Genomic DNA, 23,073 nt, shown 5'->3' with positions numbered 1-23,073 from the left:
ACCCATCCTGCTTTCGTGTGGCACAGGCCAAATTTGAGTGAGCAGCATTGCTGCACCTCAGTGCTGCACAGATTTGGCCTGCCATAACACCACTCGCCCAAATCTGGGGGGAGCTTGAGATGGGGGGTGCTGTGAAAGTGCAGAGTACATGCTGGTTAATCTGGCCCTATGAGTAATGACTAGCCCCATTGACAGACTAGTTCCATAAATACTAGAATTGTGCTCTCCTGGGTACTTTTAGCAGTAAATTAGCTTTAAATAGATCTTCAGTCTTAAACTTTGGAAGAAACTGAGGGGCTACAATGAACAGGGGCTTCCTCTTGGAAGAGTTGACATTTCAAGAGGTAAATAAGAAGGGGGTGAGATTCAGACCTATTTTAAAAAAAAAAAAAGCAGTGCATCAATCTTCCCTGCCTTTGAGGGGTGAGACATGCATCTTTGTTCCCATAAAGCCCCAACCTAAGTTGTACTGCACATTAGCTTCATGAACAATCAAATTGGTGAAGTGAGAGGCAAAGATACTAATCAGTCCCCTGATCTATGTAACATTAGGACTGTGTTTTCTTGTTGCCTTTACTAGACAAATACTGTCTGCCAAATAAGTCCACAGACAGAACACACATGCCACTTCAATATAAAATAAAAGATAAAAGCTCTGTCTTGAACTATGCAATCTCAAGTACCAGTAGCTAAATCTATGGGGTGGTAGTTCATTTCTCCCCCACCCTGTAGGATTACTCCTCTTTGGTCAAAAAAAAAGACAAGCATGCTGGGCATACCAAACTCCCCTTTTTAAAATGGAAGGTGGCTCTTTCAGTAGGAAGCTTCCTGAGAAGTCGGCAGAGTACATTTTTGAAGGCCTGCACAACTTGACTAGGTACAGCTATGACCCACATGTTAGTAATAGTGTCTGCTTTTCAGTAACTCATAGCGCTTAAGTCAAATGTATCCATATACAGGATTCATGGTGCTAAGACAAAAAGAAAAGGAGGACTTGTGGCACCTTAAAGACTAACCAATTTATTTGAGCATGAGCTTTCGTGAGCTACAGCTCACAGGCAACAAACTAAGTGCTAGAAGAATTTGACTGGGGGGATATTTTGTTTGACCTCTGGCCTGATCTCTGCTGACCACACAAGCCTCTAATCTCCTCTTTCATAAGGAAAGATGAGCCATAATTCTGTAAACATGAGTGCCCTTCAAATAACCATTATCTAATTCTAGCTGATGAAACGGATTCCCAGTCATGGCGCAGTCCACTGAAAGCGATTTCAGAGTTCTTTAAAGGTGACCCAAAGGGGGAAGCTAATAAGACAGGTTTGCATTTTTCACTAACTGCTGACAGCATATGTGCACCAATCCATCTGCCAAGAGCAAAAATCAGTTGTAAATATAACTTGCTTCATAGGCTTTGCATGGCAACTAAACTTCTCTAATAGCTGCTGAATTACTAAATTTACATTAAAGCATTACTGCAATTATAAATATAGCTTGTCTTGAAATGTGTGATTTGAACTGATTAACTGCATGCTAAGAAATTTGCTGTAACTGCAGTAGAATCTTAAGATTTCCTGTAGCTTAAAAAGAAGCTGCTTCAGACCACCTGGTTTCCTTAAACATTCAGTTTTACTGTAACTGATCTCTGTTGGGCAGTAAAACTTTTTCCAGATACGCTGAGGGAGCATGAGACTAAAATCACTGTCTTGTACTAACATGCTTTAGAGCTGAACTCTGCTTGCACTGTATTGCAGTGATCGTGTGTAATCTTATCAATGACTGACAGTTGAGACAGCTATCACCTTTCCCTTTTTGTAAAGCTCTTCAGATACACTTGAGTAATGTGGTCTAATTGCCCTTAGCCTGCCTTTCAAGACCATTCCGGCTTTCTCCAAAAGTGTGCTATTGCCAGTGTAGTCAGCAAAAAGCCTGAAGGGCGAGTGGTGATGGATGCTGCTTATCTCTGATCTATGGCTCATAAACATAAGTGGAAACTATCTCCTAATACCTGCACAGTGCACTCATTCTCAGAGGCTTATATGTGAGATCTAGTGTAAGGCTTTAAATCAACAGCACTTGAAGCGACAAAACTGCTAATGCAATTCTGCTGTTCGAATAGGATGGATTTGACTAGTGCTGTTGAACAAATAGCCTGTTTCTGTTTCAGGAACGGTGGAGCCTGTTAATGTAGTCAACAATGGAGATGGCACTCACACAGTAACATACACACCTACGCAGGAGGGCCCATGTGCAATCTCTGTCAAATATGGAGATGAAGAGATTCCTCGCAGGTAAACTAACAAAGCCTCCATTTTTCCAGAACAAGCTACCTACCTAAATAGCACTTCACCTCAGAGTCCATGTTCTGAATAGTCACAGCCTTTGTAACTTTGACTGCTTTCAATGCCTGTTTCCTCCTTAGTCAGTGTAGTTAAAAAGGGGGTTTTCTGGATGTTGATCCCAAGAGCCAGTCTGCATTTTTAAACTTTAGAGTTGGACTTGAGAAGTGATGTCTACTTCCCAGACTATAACACAATGTTCTGAGGTGGCCTCTGGTTAATCTTGTATAGTTGGATTCCTCTTGTCTCCTAGTACTTGGGAGAAATGGAAAGGAAGATTATGCAGTGGCATGTGCATGCCAAGATAAAAGTGAACCCTTAGACTACAGCATCTCCATTTAATGCTTACCTTCAAACTAGTATCTAGATTAGTCTTGGTTCCCAATTCAGGAAAGTATATTGGTTAGTGGGATTTAAGCACATGCTTAAGTGTTGTCCTGAATAGTGATAGTACCTACTATAAAGCCTGACAAATGACTTAACACCACATTTGTTCCCCTGTCACAAGTCCTTTCAAGGTAAAAGTGCTTCCTACATATGATGCCAGTAAAGTGACTGCAAGTGGACCAGGTCTCAGCTCATATGGAGTTCCAGCCAGTTTACCTGTGGCGTTTGCTGTTGATGCTAAAGATGCAGGAGAGGGGCTTCTGTCCATACAGATAACGGTAAATTGTTTGTTTTTTTATTTGTCCAAACACACTGTTCCTGAGTGGGAGTAGGTTTAAAATCTATTCAAATCTTATCAGTTGCCACACCCTGAAATACCTGGAGTCTTTGAAGGGTGTGCTCTGGCTAAAACACAAACTCAAATTCAGATATTGCTTGGGAAGATATACTTCAGGGTGTTAATCCCTAAACGTCAAACAACTGAAACGTAAGGCTGGTCAAGCATTAAATGACTAGTTGTGTTGTAGTCCAAACGTCTAGATTTTCTGATCTTTCTCCAAAGATCAAACATGCTGATGCTGAAAGGGGGGGGAATCGAGCTTCCTGTTAGAGACTATAATTTTTAAATTTTAAAAGTTAATACCTTCCTACTTATCTGATCCAGCAAGGCCACAGTCTTGTACTTCTGCTGTTGTAGTTATGTTGGAGGATAAACTAATCAAATGATCCTCTCTCCAGGCTGCTAAATTTACAAGCTCTTTAAACTGATACAACTGGATCTTGTTGTTGCTATAAATACTTTGTTCCCCCAAATACCTGATAAGGTAGGGGAGGGGTTGTGGCAAGACTACTGTGGCTTGGGCAAAATTGCCCCTTGTGCAGTGAGCTAGTAAAGCTTACTGATCCAGACTCAAGTTAATAGTTTTAGAAGCAGGGTAGTTTTTCTCCCTTTTGCATTCTCTATCCCTATCCTCCATTTCATGGTCTTTGCAGGATTTAGGTATCCAGAAGTCATATTACGTAATGAAGTTGCTTGGTCTGCAATTCTGCTTTTAACAGTATCAGTAACATGTAGTAAATACATAACTTCCCGATTTGCAGTAACCTGCCAGATAAAATTCTCTAGCCTATGCAATGTCAGCAACACTTAATGGTTAGTCTTGTAGAAGGTGGTTGTGTACTCAGTTACTCTTCTCATAAACCTCCTTTGAACACTCTCCAATATGACTTTTGGGTGTTCTACTTCCATTTGCTCCCCCGATACAGCCTAAAGGAGCAAGGCATAACTCCTTGTACCTTTAAGATGTCAGAGTGCATTAAAATATGAACCATTTAGGTCACAAACTTAGATGAGATCTGCAACTTTAGTATGAAGGGGTCCAGGTGGACTTTTTTGGAAGCTCACTTCATGCTTTGTAGCTGTTTGGAACTGTTACAGAACAGCTTTGTTAGAAGCAATCTTGTGCAGTGTTGACCTTGGTATTAGATGTGAAACTTAAGCATGCCTCAGCTTCAATACTATTCTGACCAGCAAGTCCAAGCAGCTCCTCGGTTCTTGTAACGCTTTTTGAATATCCATTGTAGTAATGGCAGTTGGACTAGACTAATATAAACTTTTCGGTTTTCCCCATGCCCAGCTCAAAAACATTACAAGACCAGTCTCTTCAGATGAAAGCTTAAGTAGGCTCAATGCTTTTGCCTGACATTGCTAATCTTTCAGTAGGCAACTGGTAGCAAAACTTGTGTAACACAAAGTATGTGTAAATTTATTTGAACCCTGCCCATCTTCAGACCTACAGAAATGGATATTGAGAAGTCAGACTAAATTAACCATTGTCTAGACAGATGCTGGAAATGAGATGCTTCCTGAAGTATCTGGTTGAATTACATTGCAATTTGCATTAATATATCCTTGTATCTTGTAACCATAAGGTGATATGCTGAGTGTATAAGCATTTTGAAAATAAGATGTTGCAGAACTGGTTTTCACAACATTTGAATTGACTCCCCTTTTTTTGTATGTAGGGGGTAATGTGTGTTAGGATTATTATGGTATGCTGAAAAATCTGGAAAGGACCTGAAGGGGTGTATTGGAAATTGCTTTGGGTGGGGCTGGATTAGGAGCTGGAGTGCTGGATGCTACTAACAGGTGTTGGCAAATACTTATCTGCAAATAAAGACAAAGTTGTGCAGTGTAGCTTCTGATACCTGTTTAATTTTTCCACTTAAAATGGCATGTTTTAGTGCTAGTCCTTTGATCTGTATAATCAGTTTAGGTAATGAACTCTTCCAGAGTTTAAGAACATGCGGTCATATTTCTAAATGTAGCTGACAAGATTCACTATCCTGTTAGATGTGTCATCAGGCCACAAATTTTACAAGACTAAACACTTCTATCCATCTTCCAAAGAGAACCTTATGTTAAATGTGTAACTAGTGAGAGGACACTTTCTTAATATTTCACTTGTGCCCCTCAGGACCAAGAAGGCAAACCAAAGAGAGCTGATGTTCATGACAACAAGGATGGCACTTATGCAGTAACATATGTCCCAGACAAGACGGGCCGTTATATGATTGGTGTTAAATATGGTGGGGATGACATCCCATCTTCCCCCTACCGAATCCGTGCATCGCCAGCAGGGGATGCAAGCAAGTGTTTGGCCACAGGTACGTGGCCAGTCTGTGTTCTGAAATACTTGGTGTATTCCTACCCTTTTTTTCACATGAGTATTTCTAGCTAAGCTACAAAAGGCTTTTTCTGTGACCTTGCCTGAAAAGACTGCAAAAGTAAAAATGAAGTAACTGCCTTCATAGTGGGTGCAGTTACCTGCAGGTCCCAAAATAGCTTCTCATAGAACAGCATTCTAACAGAATTGACTTCCCTAAGATCATCTTTTGGGGATGATTCCTTTTTGTGGGTTAGGAAGAAACTCTTGCCGGGGTAAGCCAGATATCAACTGCAGCCCTTCTTTGACTGTAGAAAAGTCAGACAGTTGAAGTTTGACACTTGCATTGGCATAGATGAGTCTCACTGAACTTAAACATCTATGCAGGGTAAGAGGGTGTGATTAAAACCTCACTTCTGCACATGCTGAGTTAGCATGCAAGTTCTAGCAGAGCCAAATGTACAGAAACCAGCTTCAGTCGAAGTGAGAAGACAACTTGTACTACTAGGTAACAGCTGTGACCCCCGCCCCTCCACATATTACAGTAACACCCAAAGCTGCTCATGTTAGGTCCTGGACAGAGATGTAGTCCTTTCCCTCAATTCAATCTGTAGAACTGAATGTAGTGATTGGAGGCATCCAAACATCCAGTTTATAGGACTTAAATTCCTGTAGTGAACATGCACAGCAGAGCTCTACTCCAGGTTTTGATGACAGTTACAGGAAAAGCATAGAATCTTGAACTTGGATGTTGGCTGGTAAGTAAAAACTAACTTCATCTCTGAATTTAATGTAAATCTAACCTACATCTACACACCCATAAGGACTTTTAGATAATGTTTTCACTTAAACTGGCACTAACAAAGTTTTTTTATGAAGTTTAACTGTCACTTTCTAAAGTTAGTTTTTTTGACAGTTGAGATGTTTTCAAGCTTCTAAAATAACTATAGATTCCAATCACAAATAAAGAAATAGCACCGCAGTGATCTTAAATCAACATTAGGGAGAGAACATTTGGCTTAATGTCCTCATACTACTTTCTGATCCAGTGAATTATTCAGCATTGTTGAGAGCAGCACTAACTGCTGAAGCCTTGAATTGAAAGTTTCTCAAGTTCCTTGTCCGCTTAAATCACTTTCCTTAAAATAAACTATTCCTTAAAATAAATTTTGTTGCTTATCTGTGGCATCCATAGAAACACTCAAATGCTGCTGATCTATATTAAATGACCAAAGCTGTGACCATTTTGATACTTAAATGTGAACAAATTGCTTTCTTCAGTGATGAATGCCATTGTTTTCATTCCAAAGCAGATGTCCTAAATGTACTGTAAATCTTACACTTGATTTTTAAGTCTGAGAAATATGATGTCTTGTGCTTGATTGCTATGTATTCATGGGGGTTTCTCAAACAGATGCAGCTAATACAGAAAGGGTTTCAATATACCTTTTTAAGAGCCCCTTCTTGGCAGAGTCAGAAGGGGAAACATGGTCAATTGTCATGGCTAGAATATCTTGCCTTAGCCCATACCAAGGAACTGAATCTTATTTCGCTCAGGGCATCTAGTTAAGTGACTAGGTTAAGTAGTACAAAGAGAGGCAAAGTGCCAGTTGGTTCCATATGTGAAGCAGTCTCCTGATAAAGGATTAAGTGATAGGTTGCTTTCTTAAATGTAAGTGTCCATCAGCTTTCTCCCTCAGAAGCTTTATTTTATTTTATCCTCGCCCAGCCTACTTGACTGAGCTGCAGAAGAATAAGATTAAAAACTGGCTCTTGCCGCTGAAATTCCTGAAACACATGAATATGTAAGCAAAAAACATTTGTACCAGAACCACAGCTTGTACCACACCATAAACCTGGTCCTGTGACCATGTTACTGTTTCTCATATAGCCTTAATGTCTTCACAGGCGGCATGTCTGTTTAGTTATGATTAAAGCAAATCATCCTCTCGGGGAAAAAAATGACTGGTAAAACTTAACAATCTGTAACCAAAACTGCTTTCTAGGTCCTGGAATTGCATCCACTGTGAAGACTGGTGAGGAAGTTGGGTTTGTAGTCGATGCTAAATCTGCAGGAAAAGGTAAAGTGACATGCACAGTCCTGACTCCAGATGGGACAGAAGCTGAGGCAGATGTTGTTGAAAATGAGGATGGGACTTATGACATCTTCTACACTGCTGCTAAACCAGGAACTTATGTGATTTATGTCCGCTTTGGTGGAGTGGATATTCCAAACAGCCCCTTCACTGTAATGGTAAGGTTTGTTTTTTTTATAACTTCCCTCTGTCATACTTCAGATTTTATTTGGTAGTTCTCGAATAGTCTGGCAGAAAAATTTGGACACATTACTTGTGCATATACAAATATTGCCATTTTGCAGTACAATTGGGTGCATGATACCATGGTGATGAACATGGTACAAGAATGGTCTTTTGGACAAAGATTTTATCTTCACTTCCAGAGCTTTCATCTCTACTTTAGATGTTAAGAATTCATATCAGTGGCCATAGCCTCTAGTTTAAAAGTCCCCATTACCGTAGCTGTGCACTTAGCTACATGTGCATCATGTCTGACTTGTCAGTAATTTGTAACTTCATCCCAAATCCTAAAGATCCTTTTAAATAACCTGGAGTAGAACATGCTGTGCTTACTCTTCCAAACACACTTTTTGCAGAACTGCCCGCTAAATGACTTCTCTAATCTGAAGTCACTCTTTTCTGGCAACTACCCATTTATACATGAGCATGCTATGCCTTATTTTGCCTGTTATGTAAGGAGGTCTCGGACACATTTGAGACAGGCCTTGTTGTAATTACCCAAAGAAGCCCTTGGCAGTAGATAGCTTAAACAACAAATGCTGAGTACAAAGCTTGGCTTGAAAAAACAGCTCTGCACACAGCATGATCTTACGTCTGCTTAACCAATCTAAAGACAAGGTGAAGTGAAGGAGGCTCTTTACTACACTAAAGTATCAGAGGGGCAGCTGTTAGTCTGTATCTACAAAAATGAGGAGTCCGGTGGCACCTTAAAGACTAACAGATGTATTTGGGCATAAGCTTTCATGGTAAAAACCCACTTCTTCAGATGCCTAACTATGCTATTTTTGAGTGCCTAAATACTGGTGGTGTGGTGTTCCTATACTGTAGATCAGAACATGACTCAACACTACTTCCCAGTATTATGAAAAACAAGTCTTGTTACAGCAACGTATGTTGTCAGACTCCCCTCATCACTAAACAACTCCGTGGTGTTGGGCTGAAAGGCTTAGACTCCATCAATAGTGATTGTACCTATAGCCAGCCATTTTTAACCCAGTTGCACCCCTGTGTCTTGACTTCACAGCATGATTTATTGGTGTTGCCCTTTGGTGACTTATACTAGCTAACTCTCGGCAGATAGTTACTGTAGCCCCAGAAGACACTTCCTTGAAGTGACTCCCTTCACAGCCATGCAAAAATTGCACCAGAAGCATCTCTTGAGGTCAATGAGCCTGTTCCAATGGCAGTCAGTTTGCTACTTCCTAATGTACTGATGCATTTGAGTCTGGGGGTTTTGGTGTTCTCAATACAAAAGAGCAATGGCTGTTTCTCTAAATAGACCTTTGTTTCAGTGTAAATTCCCAGTGTGTTGCTTCACTTAAGGGCTCTGCAATGAAGTAAACGGGCAAAGCAAGAGCAGTGGCATAACGGCAACTGAAGTGTTGTGGCCTAATGTCACACTCTGGATTTCTGTTGCTTCAAGTAGGAATGACTTGAGTCTGCCAGTCATCCTGTCTGCATATGTGGGAAGGGAGACTGCTCTGGAAAAGAACCAGATTGGGTGTCATGAATGTGCATCAGGAGAATCCATTAACTAAGCACTATCATTAGTCAAGGATGCTCAGTCAGTTCCTGCAGTTGAATGTGTCCTGGTGAAGTGCCACTAGAGAACTGGGAGGAAATTTTTAGGGTGGGAAATGCCTATAAAGTGAAACCCTTAAGTGTTATGTACTCTCTAAAAGTATTAATTCCTCCACACTTGATATCCAATTAACCTGCGTTTGCCACTAACCAGGCTATGGATGCAGACGAAGTTGCAGTCATGTCGCAGGAGCCAGTAAGCGCATGTCCCCCTGGATTCCATCCCTGGGTACACAATTTTTTACTCTTCCTTCACATTCTATTTCAGAAATGACAGCCTGCTGCTTGGGACTGCTTGGTCTTTCTGGTCATTTGTTCACCGCTTTCCAGCTGATCAAATGTATTTTGGGATTCAGACTTCATGTGCAGATCTGTTTTCTTTGCTGCTTAAAGGGACTCTCCAAACTCTCAAACATGAAGAGGAACAGTGTCCATTTATTGCTCCTATTTCTGTAACTTAACAAATTCAACCTTGCAGTGTAACTTTAAGCAAAGTTTTCCCAGTAAAATGGCAAACAGTGTTGTCTAAAACTGCATTGTGAAACTTGAATTTCTTCAGGCAAAAATTTGCTGCTGCTTATGCTGCAATCATTCTACCATTCTAAAAAAAAACCCTTTGTTTCAGGCCTTGAGCAACTAAAACTCAGATGGAGCCATTTTGCGTCTTGTGTGTGCTAAATTTTCTTTTTCTTCACTGGCGTTCAATTTTTATCTTTAGTGTGCTGAAAATCTTATTTTTGACTATTTGGCAGTTGGGTCAATATTAAGCTAAGGGACATCAAGGGATGTTTAACTGGGCAGCTGTCTAGTTGGGCAAAATTCTGCAGTTGATCTCCACAGTACTTAGTGCAAACTTTGTGGACTGCACCAAACTGCACACAGATCAAATTCTCCTCTTTGTACTCTAAGCAAACACCAGCTGTTCTGTACTTGCTCTGTCCCCATAAAATGACAGCGCTTTGTTTCCTTTAGGTCACAGAAGAACCTTATGTTCCTGTTGGTGACATGAATGGTGTGGGATTTAAGCCCTTTGATCTCGTTATTCCTTGGGCTGTAAGAAAGGGAGAAATAACAGGTAACCACTTCATAGTATGACAAGCTGCACGGAGCTGCCTTGCTTTTGACAGCACACTTAAGCATTTAACACTAAATGTGGTATGGAAAATGGCATTGACTATCTTGACATATTAAGTACTATGTAACTTAAGAGTTTTTTACTTGCATACAGGAGGCATAAGCAACACAATAAAATATGCACATGTGAAATGTGTTAAATTCAAAAAGGCAACTCCTGGCACTGCCACCAATCCCCTTAGTCCTAAATGGAGACATTACCTATCCCATTCAGGGGCTCTGGATGCTTCTTTCTGGAGCACCTGTATATTGCTCCTGAGACTATAATGCAATTTATCAAGTGAACTCCTCCAGCATAGATGCTGCAGATTATCCTAGTCCATAGCTGCTGACTCTTCTTCCAGACCTTGTGTACAGCCTCGGTAGCTGACATCCTATTAGCTGCTAGAAGTGACACCAAGCCACATCCTCAAACCCATAATTTAAGGGGGCTGCCACAATCTAGAAGATTTTCTACTGGGATGGTGGCTAAAGTAATATGAAGTGCCCCATCTCACTGTTCCCCACCCCAAATGCACTGTAAGCCAGGTATCTGCATTTATTAGAATTGAGTTTTCTTCAAGAACATGCCCACTTGTCCTTCAGCTCAGTATTTGGCTGTTGCCCAAGTGGGTTCCTTTACGGTGCTCATAATCACTTTTAAAGGATTGGGGGGAACCCCTTACAGAAGTGAGGTAACTAATCAATGATCATACATCCTACTAACCTTTCATTTTGCCAATATAATCTTGTGCTACATTGCCAGGCTGTTCACCATATGTCTGCTATACACATACAATATAGAAGCAAGAAGCAAGAGTAGAAATATTTGGGATTCTCATTAGTCTTCTATTTGTACTTGTGGACAAGTAACTTAACCATCTGAAATGCTGGGGTTTAAAAATGTCTGCTTGACCATTCAAAGGAGTGTGGGTGGGGGAGAGAACACATCCACTATTCCAGTTTAACTCTTAAACTGCCTTCTGTAGGCGAAGTTCATATGCCCTCAGGGAAAACTGCTACACCCGATATTGTGGATAACAAAGATGGTACGGTAACGGTTGGCTATTCTCCTACTGAGGTTGGGCTGCATGAAATGCACATAAAATACATTGGAAACCATATTCCAGGTGAGTGTCCAGCTGAGCCTTTTTTGCATTGGGACACAAATTGTCAGTGTAAAACTGGGGATGTTCTGTTTGCTCCCAAATACCTTTGGCAATTTAGTTGTAACTGGCAGGTTGCATAACTCAGATTAAGAGGTATTCTCAGATACTAAGGTTAGAAGAGACCATTATGGTCATCTCGTCCAACCTCCTGCACAATGCAGGCCACAGAATCTCACCCACCCACTCCTGCAAAAAACGTCTCACCTATGTCTGAGCTATTGAAGTCCTCAAATCGTGGCTTAAAGACTTCAAGGTGCAGAGAATCCTCCAGCAAGTGACCCATGCCCCATACTACAGAGGAAGGCAAAAAACCTCCAGGGCCTCTTCCAATCTGCCCTTGAGGAAAATTCCTTCCCGACCCCAAATATGGCGATCAGCTAAACCCTGAGCGTATGGGCAAGATTCACCAGCCAGATACCTAGGAAAGAATTCTCATTCACTTCACGATTGGAGTAGAAATTCCCTGAAAAGCATTTACTATTGAAATGGCTTTGCTCGTTTCAATAGACAAGGAAACGAGTGAAAGCAAGTGGAGGCAAGGGAGCTTTCAGTGCAGTTCAGCAGCACAAGACTGACTTAATGGATTTGGTTTTTGGGAACTAGATGTTGTGGCATTTGTGACTTGCTAACACGTCTCCCATTGTGGCCCAGAATGAGCTGATATGTTTAAGGAACTGGGAAGACTGGCATGTTTGTTGCAATTCCTTCATTTTTAGAAGAATCTCAGATATTTATGTAATGATGAAAGGAAGGTTCCAAGGAATTATGTATGCCAAACATAACACTAGAAAGGCTAAGATCTTGTAAACCATTGAATAAACATCCAATGCTTCTAACCCCCCAATGTGATTTTTGTACATATTTTCATTGTCTGGTTTAACTCTTAAATCCTCCATAGAGAGCCCACTACAGTTCTATGTAAACTATCCAAACAGTGGAAATGTGTCTGCCTATGGACCTGGTCTCATTTATGGTATAGCAAACAAACCAGCGACTTTTACCATTGTTACAGAAGATGCTGGAGAGGGTGAGTTCTTCTAAGAGGGATGGTAAATATTGTTTTAACCAAACTTTAATTCTATACAAACAAGCCTAAAGCAATTTCAAACTTCAGATGTAATCTGGAGGTGTAGTTGAACTTAAGAAATAAACTAATAGTGATCTAACTTACTGGAAATAACCTTTGAATAACCTTTTTCTTTAGTTTTCCCTTATAAAATCCCAGCTAACAAGTTAAAGTTAAATGCTGACATGAGTGGACTGTCAGACTCCTTTTTCTGAATTTTAACTTGCGCGCACACAGCAGAGTGTAAACTCTAACATTTCCTGTACACAGTAGTATTTCAGACTGTTTCCTGGAATAATAAACTTGGCTTAATTGTGGGGGGGGGGCAGGGGAATTCATTAGTCAGTAAATTGACTCTGAAAAGTCCGTATTCCATGTTGTAGATTGAATCCTGCTCTGTCAAGGCCGCCTTGGCACACTTCTAGCTGCCTGAAGCAAATGGCTCTCCTACTTAAAATTTTTTCTGACAGGATAAAACTGAACAGTAAACATCCAACTTGAATACTAAGCGATAAATTTATTAGTAATGGATGCCTTCCTTACAGCTACCTTGCCTCTTTAAATTTTATTTTAAGTTTCTCAGTTAGAACACTACTTTCTATAACAGGTGGACTGGACTTGGCTATTGAAGGACCTTCAAAAGCAGAAATTAGCTGCATTGATAACAAAGATGGCACTTGCACAGTCACGTACTTGCCAACCCTACCTGGAGATTACAGCATACTGGTGAAGTACAATGACAAACACATCCCAGGCAGCCCCTTCACTGCCAGGATCACAGGTGTGAAGAAGACTGTGTTTTGACCCAATAATTAACTGTTCTAATCAACAGATGGTCAGATTCCAGAGTGCAAGCTGCCCAACTGCCTCTTCAGTGTATAACTGTAAAATTGGGAAGTTACTTTCTGGCCTGCAGTCTGGGTGAGGCAGCCAACTTTGTTGAGTCAGTGAAGTCTACACATTAGCCTTGTGAATTAACCTGTAAGGCTAGTAACTTAATCTCCTACGTTACTAAATATAGCAAAACTGCCATTCTTGTGCTAGCTAAACTGCTGTAATGGTAAATGCATGGGATGAGAGGAGGGCCTGGAGGTCATCCATCTAGCCTCATACTGGCTCAGAATGCCTTTGGATGAGGTCTGCAGCTGTTCTAAGTGGAAACAGAGCTCTGTGTTTCTGGACACAGCAAGCTTGTGACACTGACCAGCCCACTTAAGAGTTACCAAGCTGGACTGAAAGAATAATGCTGAAGTGTCTTCCTAACATGATCTTGTTCCATATTTATCTTTTCATGGGATAGAATTCCAGATCTTATCAGAGACCACCATAGTAGGACACAATAAAAAGTGCTTTATCAGTTGATAAAGCAAACAAAGCAGAGTTGGCTCAGACTGACCATCTGACAGAGCTAGGAACAGGATGTGGGCTTCCCAGCTCAGCCTGCATTATAAAGCTAGTCATGCATAATTCTAACTGGAATCTGCTCTTATTTTTTTAGATGATGGCAGAAGAAGATCCCAAGTTAAGCTTGGTTCTGCTGCTGACTTCTTGCTGGACATTAACGAGTCTGATCTCAGCCTCTTAACAGCCAGTATTAGAGCCCCATCTGGTCGTGATGAGCCTTGTCTTCTGAAAAGATTACCCAATAACCACATTGGTAAGCTCAGCCTCTTCCCAAGAAAGGAAACTAAAATGCTGTCTTGCAGTTGTTACTAGCTGGTCATTCACTAGCTTGTGGAACGGGTTAACATCTTTCCAGTGTCCTCCAAACCTCACCTGGCAAGAGTGTTGGCTGGGAACAGAATGGGTATGGAGACTGAATGCTTGGCTTGCCCTTGATGTAATACTCCATGCTGGGGTTGAGGCACATGTCTAGGTGCTCTGGTGCTGCTACCCAGGATGAATCAACTTGGATTAACAATTTTCTAGAGCCTGGTATTCCCTACTGGCCCCTTAAACGAGTACTGCATCTGTACAGCAAAATTAAAAGGCTTAATTGCTCTGTCAGTGTAGTGCTTCATGATTCGTGTGACAAAGGTTTGAATCCAGACAGCATGTATGCAAACCTATAAGCCAGCCTGTCTTATTCCTGCTGTGATTGTCTGCCCTGTAGGTATCTCATTCATTCCACGAGAAGTAGGCGAACACCTTGTCAGCATTAAGAAAAATGGAAGTCATGTGCCAAACAGCCCAGTATCTATCATGGTGGTTCAGTCAGAGATTGGAGATGCCAGCAGAGCAAAAGTTTCGGGCCGCGGCTTGATAGAAGGACGCACGTTTGAGATGTGTGATTTCATTGTAGATACAAGAGATGCAGGTTAGTGCTTATGGGAAGGCTCCATTTTGGAACAGTGCTTCAGCACTTTTTTTTTCTGAAGGAGGCCTGCGTTATGTTGTCTAGTGCAAAGTGTGAATTAGTTGCTGGCCCCAAACATTCTTGCATACTAAGTATTCGTGCTACTACATTTTAATGCTATTCAAGTTGTTTACAAGTGTAAAGCCTTTCAGAGACACTCTGCCTGTTAGCTTAGTCTTACGTGTTACTTCTAACAGATTCAAGAAGCCTATTTGATATTTTGTGTATAGTAGCTTTCCTGGGTTTTTGTTTTTTCCCATGTAGTGATAGCTATTTATATATATATAACTTTTTTTCTTTATGGGCCGCTTTTGCAACAGGGGAAGGTGCACTTACACAATCAGGAAAATGTGGGTGTAAAACTGCCAGTTTCTGACAGGGCATCCAAGGATAGTACCTGAAACTTCTTCCCCTGTCTGAAACTAATTGAGTACTGACAACATAACAATCTAAGTGTAAAAACAAGTTATACCTGACTGTGTGGGTGGGTTTTTAACAAAAAAGCTCAAAGGCTTCTCTCACCAACAGATGTTGGTCCAATAAGATATTACCTCACCTACCTTGTCTCTGGTTATACAATGGTAGCCAGAAAGTACTGCAATAAAAATAGCATTAGACTATCTTTATTCAAGGCTTCATGTGACCAGTTCATCCATACACTGAAATGACTGGCTTACTTGCTTCAGAATCAGTTGCCAAGCTTGCATTTGAACCATGTTTGACTTCAAATCATTTGTTCGTAACTTGATTTTTTTTTTTTACTGTATGTGGGGCTAAACTAACATGTTGCAACTTGTAGGTTATGGTGGGATCTCACTGGCAGTTGAAGGACCTAGCAAGGTAGATATTCAAACAGAAGACCTAGAAGATGGAACCTGTCTAGTATCATATTTTCCAACTGTACCTGGTGTGTACATAGTGTCCACTAAATTTGCAGATGAGCATGTTCCAGGTAAGAAGGAATGGCTTACAGCTTGCTGTACCAGACTCAGGGAGTTAATACCTCCTAGCTGCTATACTGGATCCATTGTTTTATATTTGTTGCCTTGGCTGTGACCTGTTTGATGCTGATGTTAAGATGTGCTTGTTTTGAAACAGCAGGTCTTTAAGGGAGCACTGAGGTAACATCAAGGGAAGATGTGTACTGCATCTCTAATACCAATCTATTAGCCGATTAAGTGATGCTCAAAAGATAAAATGGTGGTATGAATGCGGTGGGGAGGGGCAGGTGTTTAGTGGGTTACATGCTCTAGTTTACCTCTCCCAGAGTAACTGCTTTAGGGAGGGAAAAGACCAAGAATATTGGCAGGACCATGCCTCAGATTGAGTAGGGGGAAAGGATACAAGAAGGCCCTACTTTCTGAACGAATCTCTCTCCACTACTGAATTCACACTACATACCAATGCAGGAGAGTAAAGGAATCTAAAATCCTGACTTGCGTAATACTTTCTGCAGGTGCGCAGACACCAGGATTAGTCATACTCTTCTGCAAGCATGTTGAGAGCAGGGGGAGCCCAGTACCATAACTTGGGTGTGGGAGGAGAGTGGATTTCTCCCTTCAGTGTCTGCATGCGCGCGCACATTCTCTGAAGAAATGTGCAGTAGTGGTGGCCTTTATTGGAGAGGCATCAAAAGGTACTTAAAGAGAGTAGCTGGTCCATTAATCTTGCTAGTTCTTCAGTTGCTGCATGGGATTATGCATAGTCCATAGGCTGTACACAAGGTCTGGAAGAAGTCAGTAGCTATGGACTATCTGCTGCATGGGAAATGGTACCAATATCAGACTCTTGAACCTTTGGGTTTTTCACTACTCAGCACTAGGAGTAAGTGTTCCAAATTCCTTAGCTGTGTAGATTGTATCTATTGACTGGCTTCTATTTCTCATCACTAATTAGAAAAAACTGTAGGATTTTTCATTAAAGATTGAAACACTTCACTAGCTTTCACATATTTCCGAGCTGAAGTGTTGTGCTTCTTACAGGTAGTCCGTTTACTGTGAAAATAAGTGGTGAAGGAAGAGTGAAGGAGAGTATCACACGTGCAAGAGGAGCTCCCTCTGTTGCAACGGTTGGAAGCATGTGTGACCTTAACCTGAAAATTCCAGGTAACACTTCCTGACTGGCTGTTACACTGCACAAGGTTTAACTTGTTTTACATCCATGCCTCACTTCCCACAGAAAACCTCGTGGGAACATGGAACCTGCAAATGATTGCTTGTTTAGCATGCTGTTAGCTAAAATGCTAAGTGTCTTAACGAGACCTGAAACTTAGAGTGCATTTATATTTTAATTCAGATGCATTGGTTAAGCTGTTAAAAAGTAGGATGTAACAATGTTTAACAAATGGAGGAATAACTTGCTGAATAAATAAAATCAAACCACATCTAGTGATGTGGAAAGTAGAGCTATACAACAGTTACTGTATTAACTTAACCTAGAGACCACTTCTGTGGAACTCTTGTTTGTATTTCTACTTGGCAAACTTGAGAGAAAACATAGGCTTTTGAACAATATAATCTTCTTTAAATCCACTATCACATCCTTAGTGTGGTGTGAATATTTCAAAATGCTTATGAAAAATTTTCAGTGAAGTTTTTTTCATTCAGCAAATGGTATTTAGATGTCCATAATATAAACTAGTTATCTATATATCCTAAGGTGAGAACTTGTGTAACTCAGATATAGTACCTGAGCCACTTACTGTTTCTAGTGGAAGAATTTTATAGCTGTATTTTGACAATATTTCTCAACTTCTATTACAATGACTGTCCCAGCTATTCTTGCATCTTCCCCTCCTTTTATTTAATTTCCTTACTGCCGCCTTAGTGACTCTGTTCCAAATGGCTGTGTCTCTGTAGGAACTCCCTCATTTCTCTTGTTAATTTAATCTGTTTTTGTCTGCTGAGCTGAAGGACAATTGCCCGACTCAGTTGAGAGAACCTGTCATATTTTCATGGCTGGATGAGCTATTGTAAAGAGCCAGACTTTCCAGTCTGCCTTTTGGGTCCACAGCAGTGCAAAGTGCTCAGTGGAGGCTATGGAGGGTACATTTTTAGCACCAGGCACATGGAGTCCAAGAGTGGCAGTGTGCTCACATTTAATTACCCAGCCTGACTTGCATAAAATCCCATTCTTACTGAGCATGGTGTTAAAAAGTGAATATCTGTGGGCAGAAATTTAGTGCATTTAAGGGAGGGAATTTTAAAGAATTAAGTGAAGTTCAATAAGCAAGCAAATCTCATATTAGCCCCCTTAAAAACAATCAGAAAAGTGATTTGTAGCTACTTCCATAATGTAGAGGTGTGAGTCCTAACTATCCTGAAGTGGTGACATACCCAATCTGAAAGACTTTTAACCACCATATTTATTACTTTCTGGATTAGGTAAATTACCTTATCATGGTGAACAAATACCTTATTTTCAAGAATACTGCTGAGTTAAAACACAATATTCTGAAACTATTTCCATGATATTGGTGACTGTTTTTATAAATGTCACCATCAGTATGCTCCTTTATATCTTGAATAATTGTGCAGGCATTTCATGCTTTAATGGCTGGCTGATATTTTGCCTTTTTCCTAAAACTACCTGGATACTGCTGGCTAGGGTAAATGACTCCACTGTGAAGACAGTGGAAATCCATGGATACTAGCTCTTGACCATCTTCTATTAACCATGTCCATGGTGCTCCCGCAAGCATGATCATAAATCCATAACATTTTGTCTCTTAAAACAAGAAAGAATAGACCAACTAAACAAGCAACAGACCATATATGGGTCTTGCTCAGCCATGCCAGGCAGTCAGATGTACGTTCTCGGGCTTAATGCCTTCCATACTAGGAGGGTAGAACTACAGAAATGGTGTATTCTGCCCTTGTGGCAGGGCACTCTGGATTGCCCTATTGGACTTGGAAGTAGTTTTGATAAACTGTAAAACTCCTTGCCCAGAGACTTAGTTACCATGCCAGATAAACGATTTGGGTCTGGGATAGCCTTGGCAGGACCAAGCATGGATGCACAGATTTATTTAAAAATTAAGTGAAAAAGCTAAATTCATTATTTAATCTAGCCCATAATAGATTTGCCCATGTCTGTTTAGGTGGGATATTTTTACAAGTACCTAAGGGAGTTGGCCCTACAAAGTCCATTGTCTCAAATCTCAACCTTAATCATTTTGTTCCATTAGTGACTGCTAACCTCTCTTTCTGTCCAGAAATTGATAGTGGTGATATGACAGCCCAGGTAACTAGCCCCTCTGGAAGAACAGCAGACGCAGAAATAAATGAAGCCGGAAAAAACACATACTGTGTCCGCTTTGTGCCACAAGAAATGGGGGTCCACACTGTGGATGTCAAATACAGAGGACAGCATGTCCCAGGCAGTCCTTTCCAATTCACTGTGGGGCCACTTGGTGAAGGCGGGGCTAATAAAGTAAGAGCTGGAGGTCCAGGACTTGAGAGAGCAGAAGCCGGCATCCCAGGTGAGAATTCCTTGACTTCACTACCAGACTCCTGTAGCTTGGAATACAATACACCAGACCCTCACTAGAACGCAGGATTTGGGATCCATGCATGGTACTGCGTTAATATGAATTGTAATTAAATTTGGGATCCATGGCTGTCACCACATTATATGCAAATTCGCGCTATATAGATGCACATTCTAGCGAGGTTCCGGTGTACTACATGATTGTCTTTAGAGCAGCAAGTCAGGTAGTACACTACAGTCAACTGCTGTAAACAGGACTCTGTACAGCTTGGTGGCTCAGCTAGAGCTTAGTTGTAATGGTGCATCACTTCAAGCTGTGTAGTATGCTGTTGAAATACAGGCCAAGAAAAATAACATACAGCTGCATTGAATGGGTGGTGAAGGTCTTGTATAACAATCTTCAGCTTCTTAAATTCAAGTGTCCAATGACATGCTATATTGATAGGACCGTGGTAACCCTAGATTGTCTTGACAGGTGTCGGTTCCTAGTCTACTTTTTTAGCTAAGAGCACAAACCCCTAGTAGGCACTGCAAAACACTGATGCAACTTGCCTGGGTCTACCTTAGCCTAATGCCGGTGCAGCACATCTACACTAGGGATTTGCATCTGTGTTGCTAAATCAGTGCAAAAAGTGTAGATGGGGCCTAAAATGTAACTTTTAATGTTTGTTCTGACTTAATAGAGAACTCTCACCAGGTTGGGTGTTAAGACTCAGACAACTGTAGTAAACCTGAATGATACAATGAATAGAGGCAGAATTATATGTTGAAGGCGCATGTACCTTCAGCCTGTCAGTGGCCAGTAACACTACCTGAGAATGAATTAAGTTACTATTTTTTTCTAAATCTAAATGGTAAAACTGTCAGTCTTCGTCGATGGCTTTCACGTGGTAGAAGTCATCACCATGGTATATCAGTATTCAAACCATTGCATAGGGAATATACTTCTTGACAAGAAGGACTCAATCTTCACTAGCAGTTCTCTCCAGTGAGAACTCTGCCTGTATGCTTTGTCAACAGCTGAATTCAGTATATGGACAAGAGAAGCTGGAGCTGGAGGGCTTTCTATTGCAGTAGAAGGCCCAAGTAAAGCAGAAATTGCCTTTGAAGACCATAAAGATGGCTCTTGTGGTGTATCCTACATTGCTCAAGAACCTGGTATGTAATGAAACCAAATACTACTGAAATAACTACAGAAATTTCCAGTGCAGTCATTTTTGGAGCTTTCTTATGAACTACTTCCTTGTCTTTCAGGTAACTATGAGGTGTCCATAAAGTTCAACGATGAGCATATTCCAGAAAGCCCCTACCTAGTTCCTGTCATCGAACCTTCAGATGATGCTCGTAGACTCACTGTTACTAGCCTTCAGGTGAGACATAAGGAAGCATCTTCATAATTTACCACATGCTGACTGATTTTTGTCCTTGTTCTCAGAGGCTGTAATAATTCTAAGTTTATTAGGTGATCAGTTTTAAATAGATGCATATGTCCACATCCAAATGAAACTTTTAGCAAGAAAAAACTTTAAGCAACTGAAAGCCCTTTGGCAATCAAGGGAGATATAACTAGTCTAGAGGAGATTCTTAAAGGTCAACCTCTAAACAACCCGTATTTAAAACACATTTGCCATGCTTCAGTTGCTAACACTAGGAGATTTGGGAATTCAAATAAGAAAGAGGGGGGGAACAGTGGTCTTGTAAAACTTGGGATTGCTCCAACTAGCTGGCAGTTACCTATAAGTTGAATGAACCTATAGCTTCTAAATGTAGCCTAGAGCTCCTTATCCCTGAAACCTCTCTTGTAATGTGAACAGTCACTGTGTTTACTCAAGTAGTGCTGAGTTGACTTGTAAGGGTGCACTTTTTTTAGCCACAGCTTTAAACCCAAACAAAACAGTGTACACTAATGTAATCAAGCATTTACTTCAGACTTGTTCTGGGAATCCATGTGGGCAAATAGATGAATACAAGGCAGTAATTCACTTATGTGCCAAAGTCCTAAAACCACAGACTTGAACCCTTTGAGTTCATAAACAGCAGCAAATGTGAGTGAATTCCAGCTTTCTACTCATTCTGGACTCCTCTGGTACACTTAACCACAAAAAATCATGAGTTGCTTCTTGTATTTTAATATAAGTAGCATTAAAAGTGTGGCTTAAACCTAAAAAGTCACTGGAAAGTGAAACTGCACCCATGGTAAGTTAGTATGTTGTGCCTAGATCTTGCTGCACTTAAACCATTCAAGTGGCTCTTGCTAGAGTTCTTGTTCTAGGTTGGTGAGATCACTCTCTTCCTCATCTTTAACACAACCTGATTTAAACAGTTTCAATTTTTTCAGTTTAAAATTAAAGTTGACATTTAACATGGGAGAGTAATTCTTTTGAGAGCCTAAAAAAGGAGTTGCATGGACCTTAATTAGTCACTGTGGTATTGATGATTTTCTTGTGTTTCATTTAAAGACTTTTGACAGGATTGTTCTTAACTAATTTCTCTGCAGAGGGAGATAAAGCTGAATATTCTGTATGACCTGTCCAAAAACCTGCACCATCAGTTAAATTTTTTATAGGTGCATTTTAATCTAACTGGAATTCTACTCAGTTACATTTATTTCCCTCTTCAGGATATAGGTGCAAATGGGATCAGGTAAAGTATGTTCCTATTACAAAGCATTATAGTCAACATGGCTAAAGCATAACCAAATGTAACCATTCCTCTGATAAGGACCCTATCAATTGCATGAATAACTATGAAATACACTTGTTGGGACTGATTACTTGTTGAAGTCAAATGCAAAACATTGATCTCTTTATATAGCATAGCAACATCTGTTTTCATGTTAATCTTTAGTTTGTCATTTGTCCGTTGTGATGACACTAAATATAGCATGTTGCAGGAAATGTAAAATGCGTTTAGAGCCTCTGACAGCTGCATTGATAGACTTGTCTTCCTTCTGAATTAACGTTGGAATGAATCAGCAGACTGGAAGCAGAACTATAGCTAATATGTAACTAAAATCTCAAACCTCTGAAAACTGACTCCCCCTGCACTGACAGTGGGTGACCAATATTGAACATTATTGGTGATTGCATCATGACAGAGTAGGAGTATGAAACTATTGATGGAATGTCCAATTCTTAGCCATAAGTAAACAAGCCTTGTTGGGTAGCTGTAGAAAGCGTGATAATCCCAGTTAATCATTGACTGACAGATCTACTGTTTAATGTCTACTGGACACAAGTCTGCCATTTTTAAAACAGCAAACAGTGAAGATAATGCAGAGAGCTTATGGTCAGGATAACTTAACTCTCAAATACTCAACTATGCCTTTATTTCCTAGCACGGATTTTTTTTGGTAACTAAACCTAGTGTCCTTGTAAATATTCTGTTAACAATGTCTGTCTGAAACCACTGGAAAAACTAAATTTGGCAATCTAAATATATTGCTTTCTTAGGAATCTGGATTAAAAGTTAACCAGCCAGCATCTTTTGCTATAAGGCTTAATGGAGCTAAGGGCAAGATTGATGCTAAAGTTCATAGCCCCTCTGGAGCTGTAGAAGAATGTCATGTTTCTGAACTGGAGCCTGGTAAGAAC

The 23,073-nt window shown here is 40.5% G+C and overlaps 1 protein-coding gene across 4 annotated transcripts in view; it reads left to right on the top strand.

Annotated features, from left to right (window-relative positions):
* Positions 1-23,073, top strand: part of FLNB (filamin B) — a 112,739-nt gene that overhangs the window by 77,608 nt on the left and 12,058 nt on the right. Inside the window, exons 26-43 of one of the 4 annotated variants that reach the window (XM_048857360.2) lie at positions 1,225-1,317; positions 2,165-2,288; positions 2,845-3,001; positions 5,201-5,390; positions 7,396-7,643; positions 9,443-9,517; positions 10,261-10,363; positions 11,391-11,531; positions 12,469-12,597; positions 13,244-13,417; positions 14,135-14,293; positions 14,750-14,953; positions 15,792-15,944; positions 16,975-17,097; positions 19,206-19,472; positions 20,501-20,638; positions 20,735-20,850; positions 22,933-23,065. In XM_048857360.2, the coding sequence (XP_048713317.1) occupies positions 1,225-1,317; positions 2,165-2,288; positions 2,845-3,001; positions 5,201-5,390; positions 7,396-7,643; positions 9,443-9,517; positions 10,261-10,363; positions 11,391-11,531; positions 12,469-12,597; positions 13,244-13,417; positions 14,135-14,293; positions 14,750-14,953; positions 15,792-15,944; positions 16,975-17,097; positions 19,206-19,472; positions 20,501-20,638; positions 20,735-20,850; positions 22,933-23,065 (2,727 nt within the window). The remainder of the gene's footprint in view (positions 1-1,224; positions 1,318-2,164; positions 2,289-2,844; positions 3,002-5,200; positions 5,391-7,395; positions 7,644-9,442; positions 9,518-10,260; positions 10,364-11,390; positions 11,532-12,468; positions 12,598-13,243; positions 13,418-14,134; positions 14,294-14,749; positions 14,954-15,791; positions 15,945-16,974; positions 17,098-19,205; positions 19,473-20,500; positions 20,639-20,734; positions 20,851-22,932; positions 23,066-23,073) is intronic. The other 3 variants (XM_048857362.2, XM_048857361.2, XM_048857363.2) reach the window with 3 other exon arrangements.

This window comes from Caretta caretta, chromosome 7 (genome assembly GCF_965140235.1).
Source record: "Caretta caretta isolate rCarCar2 chromosome 7, rCarCar1.hap1, whole genome shotgun sequence".
Taxonomy (NCBI): Eukaryota; Metazoa; Chordata; order Testudines; family Cheloniidae; genus Caretta; species Caretta caretta.
This window is presented reverse-complemented; position numbering and strand designations above follow the sequence as displayed.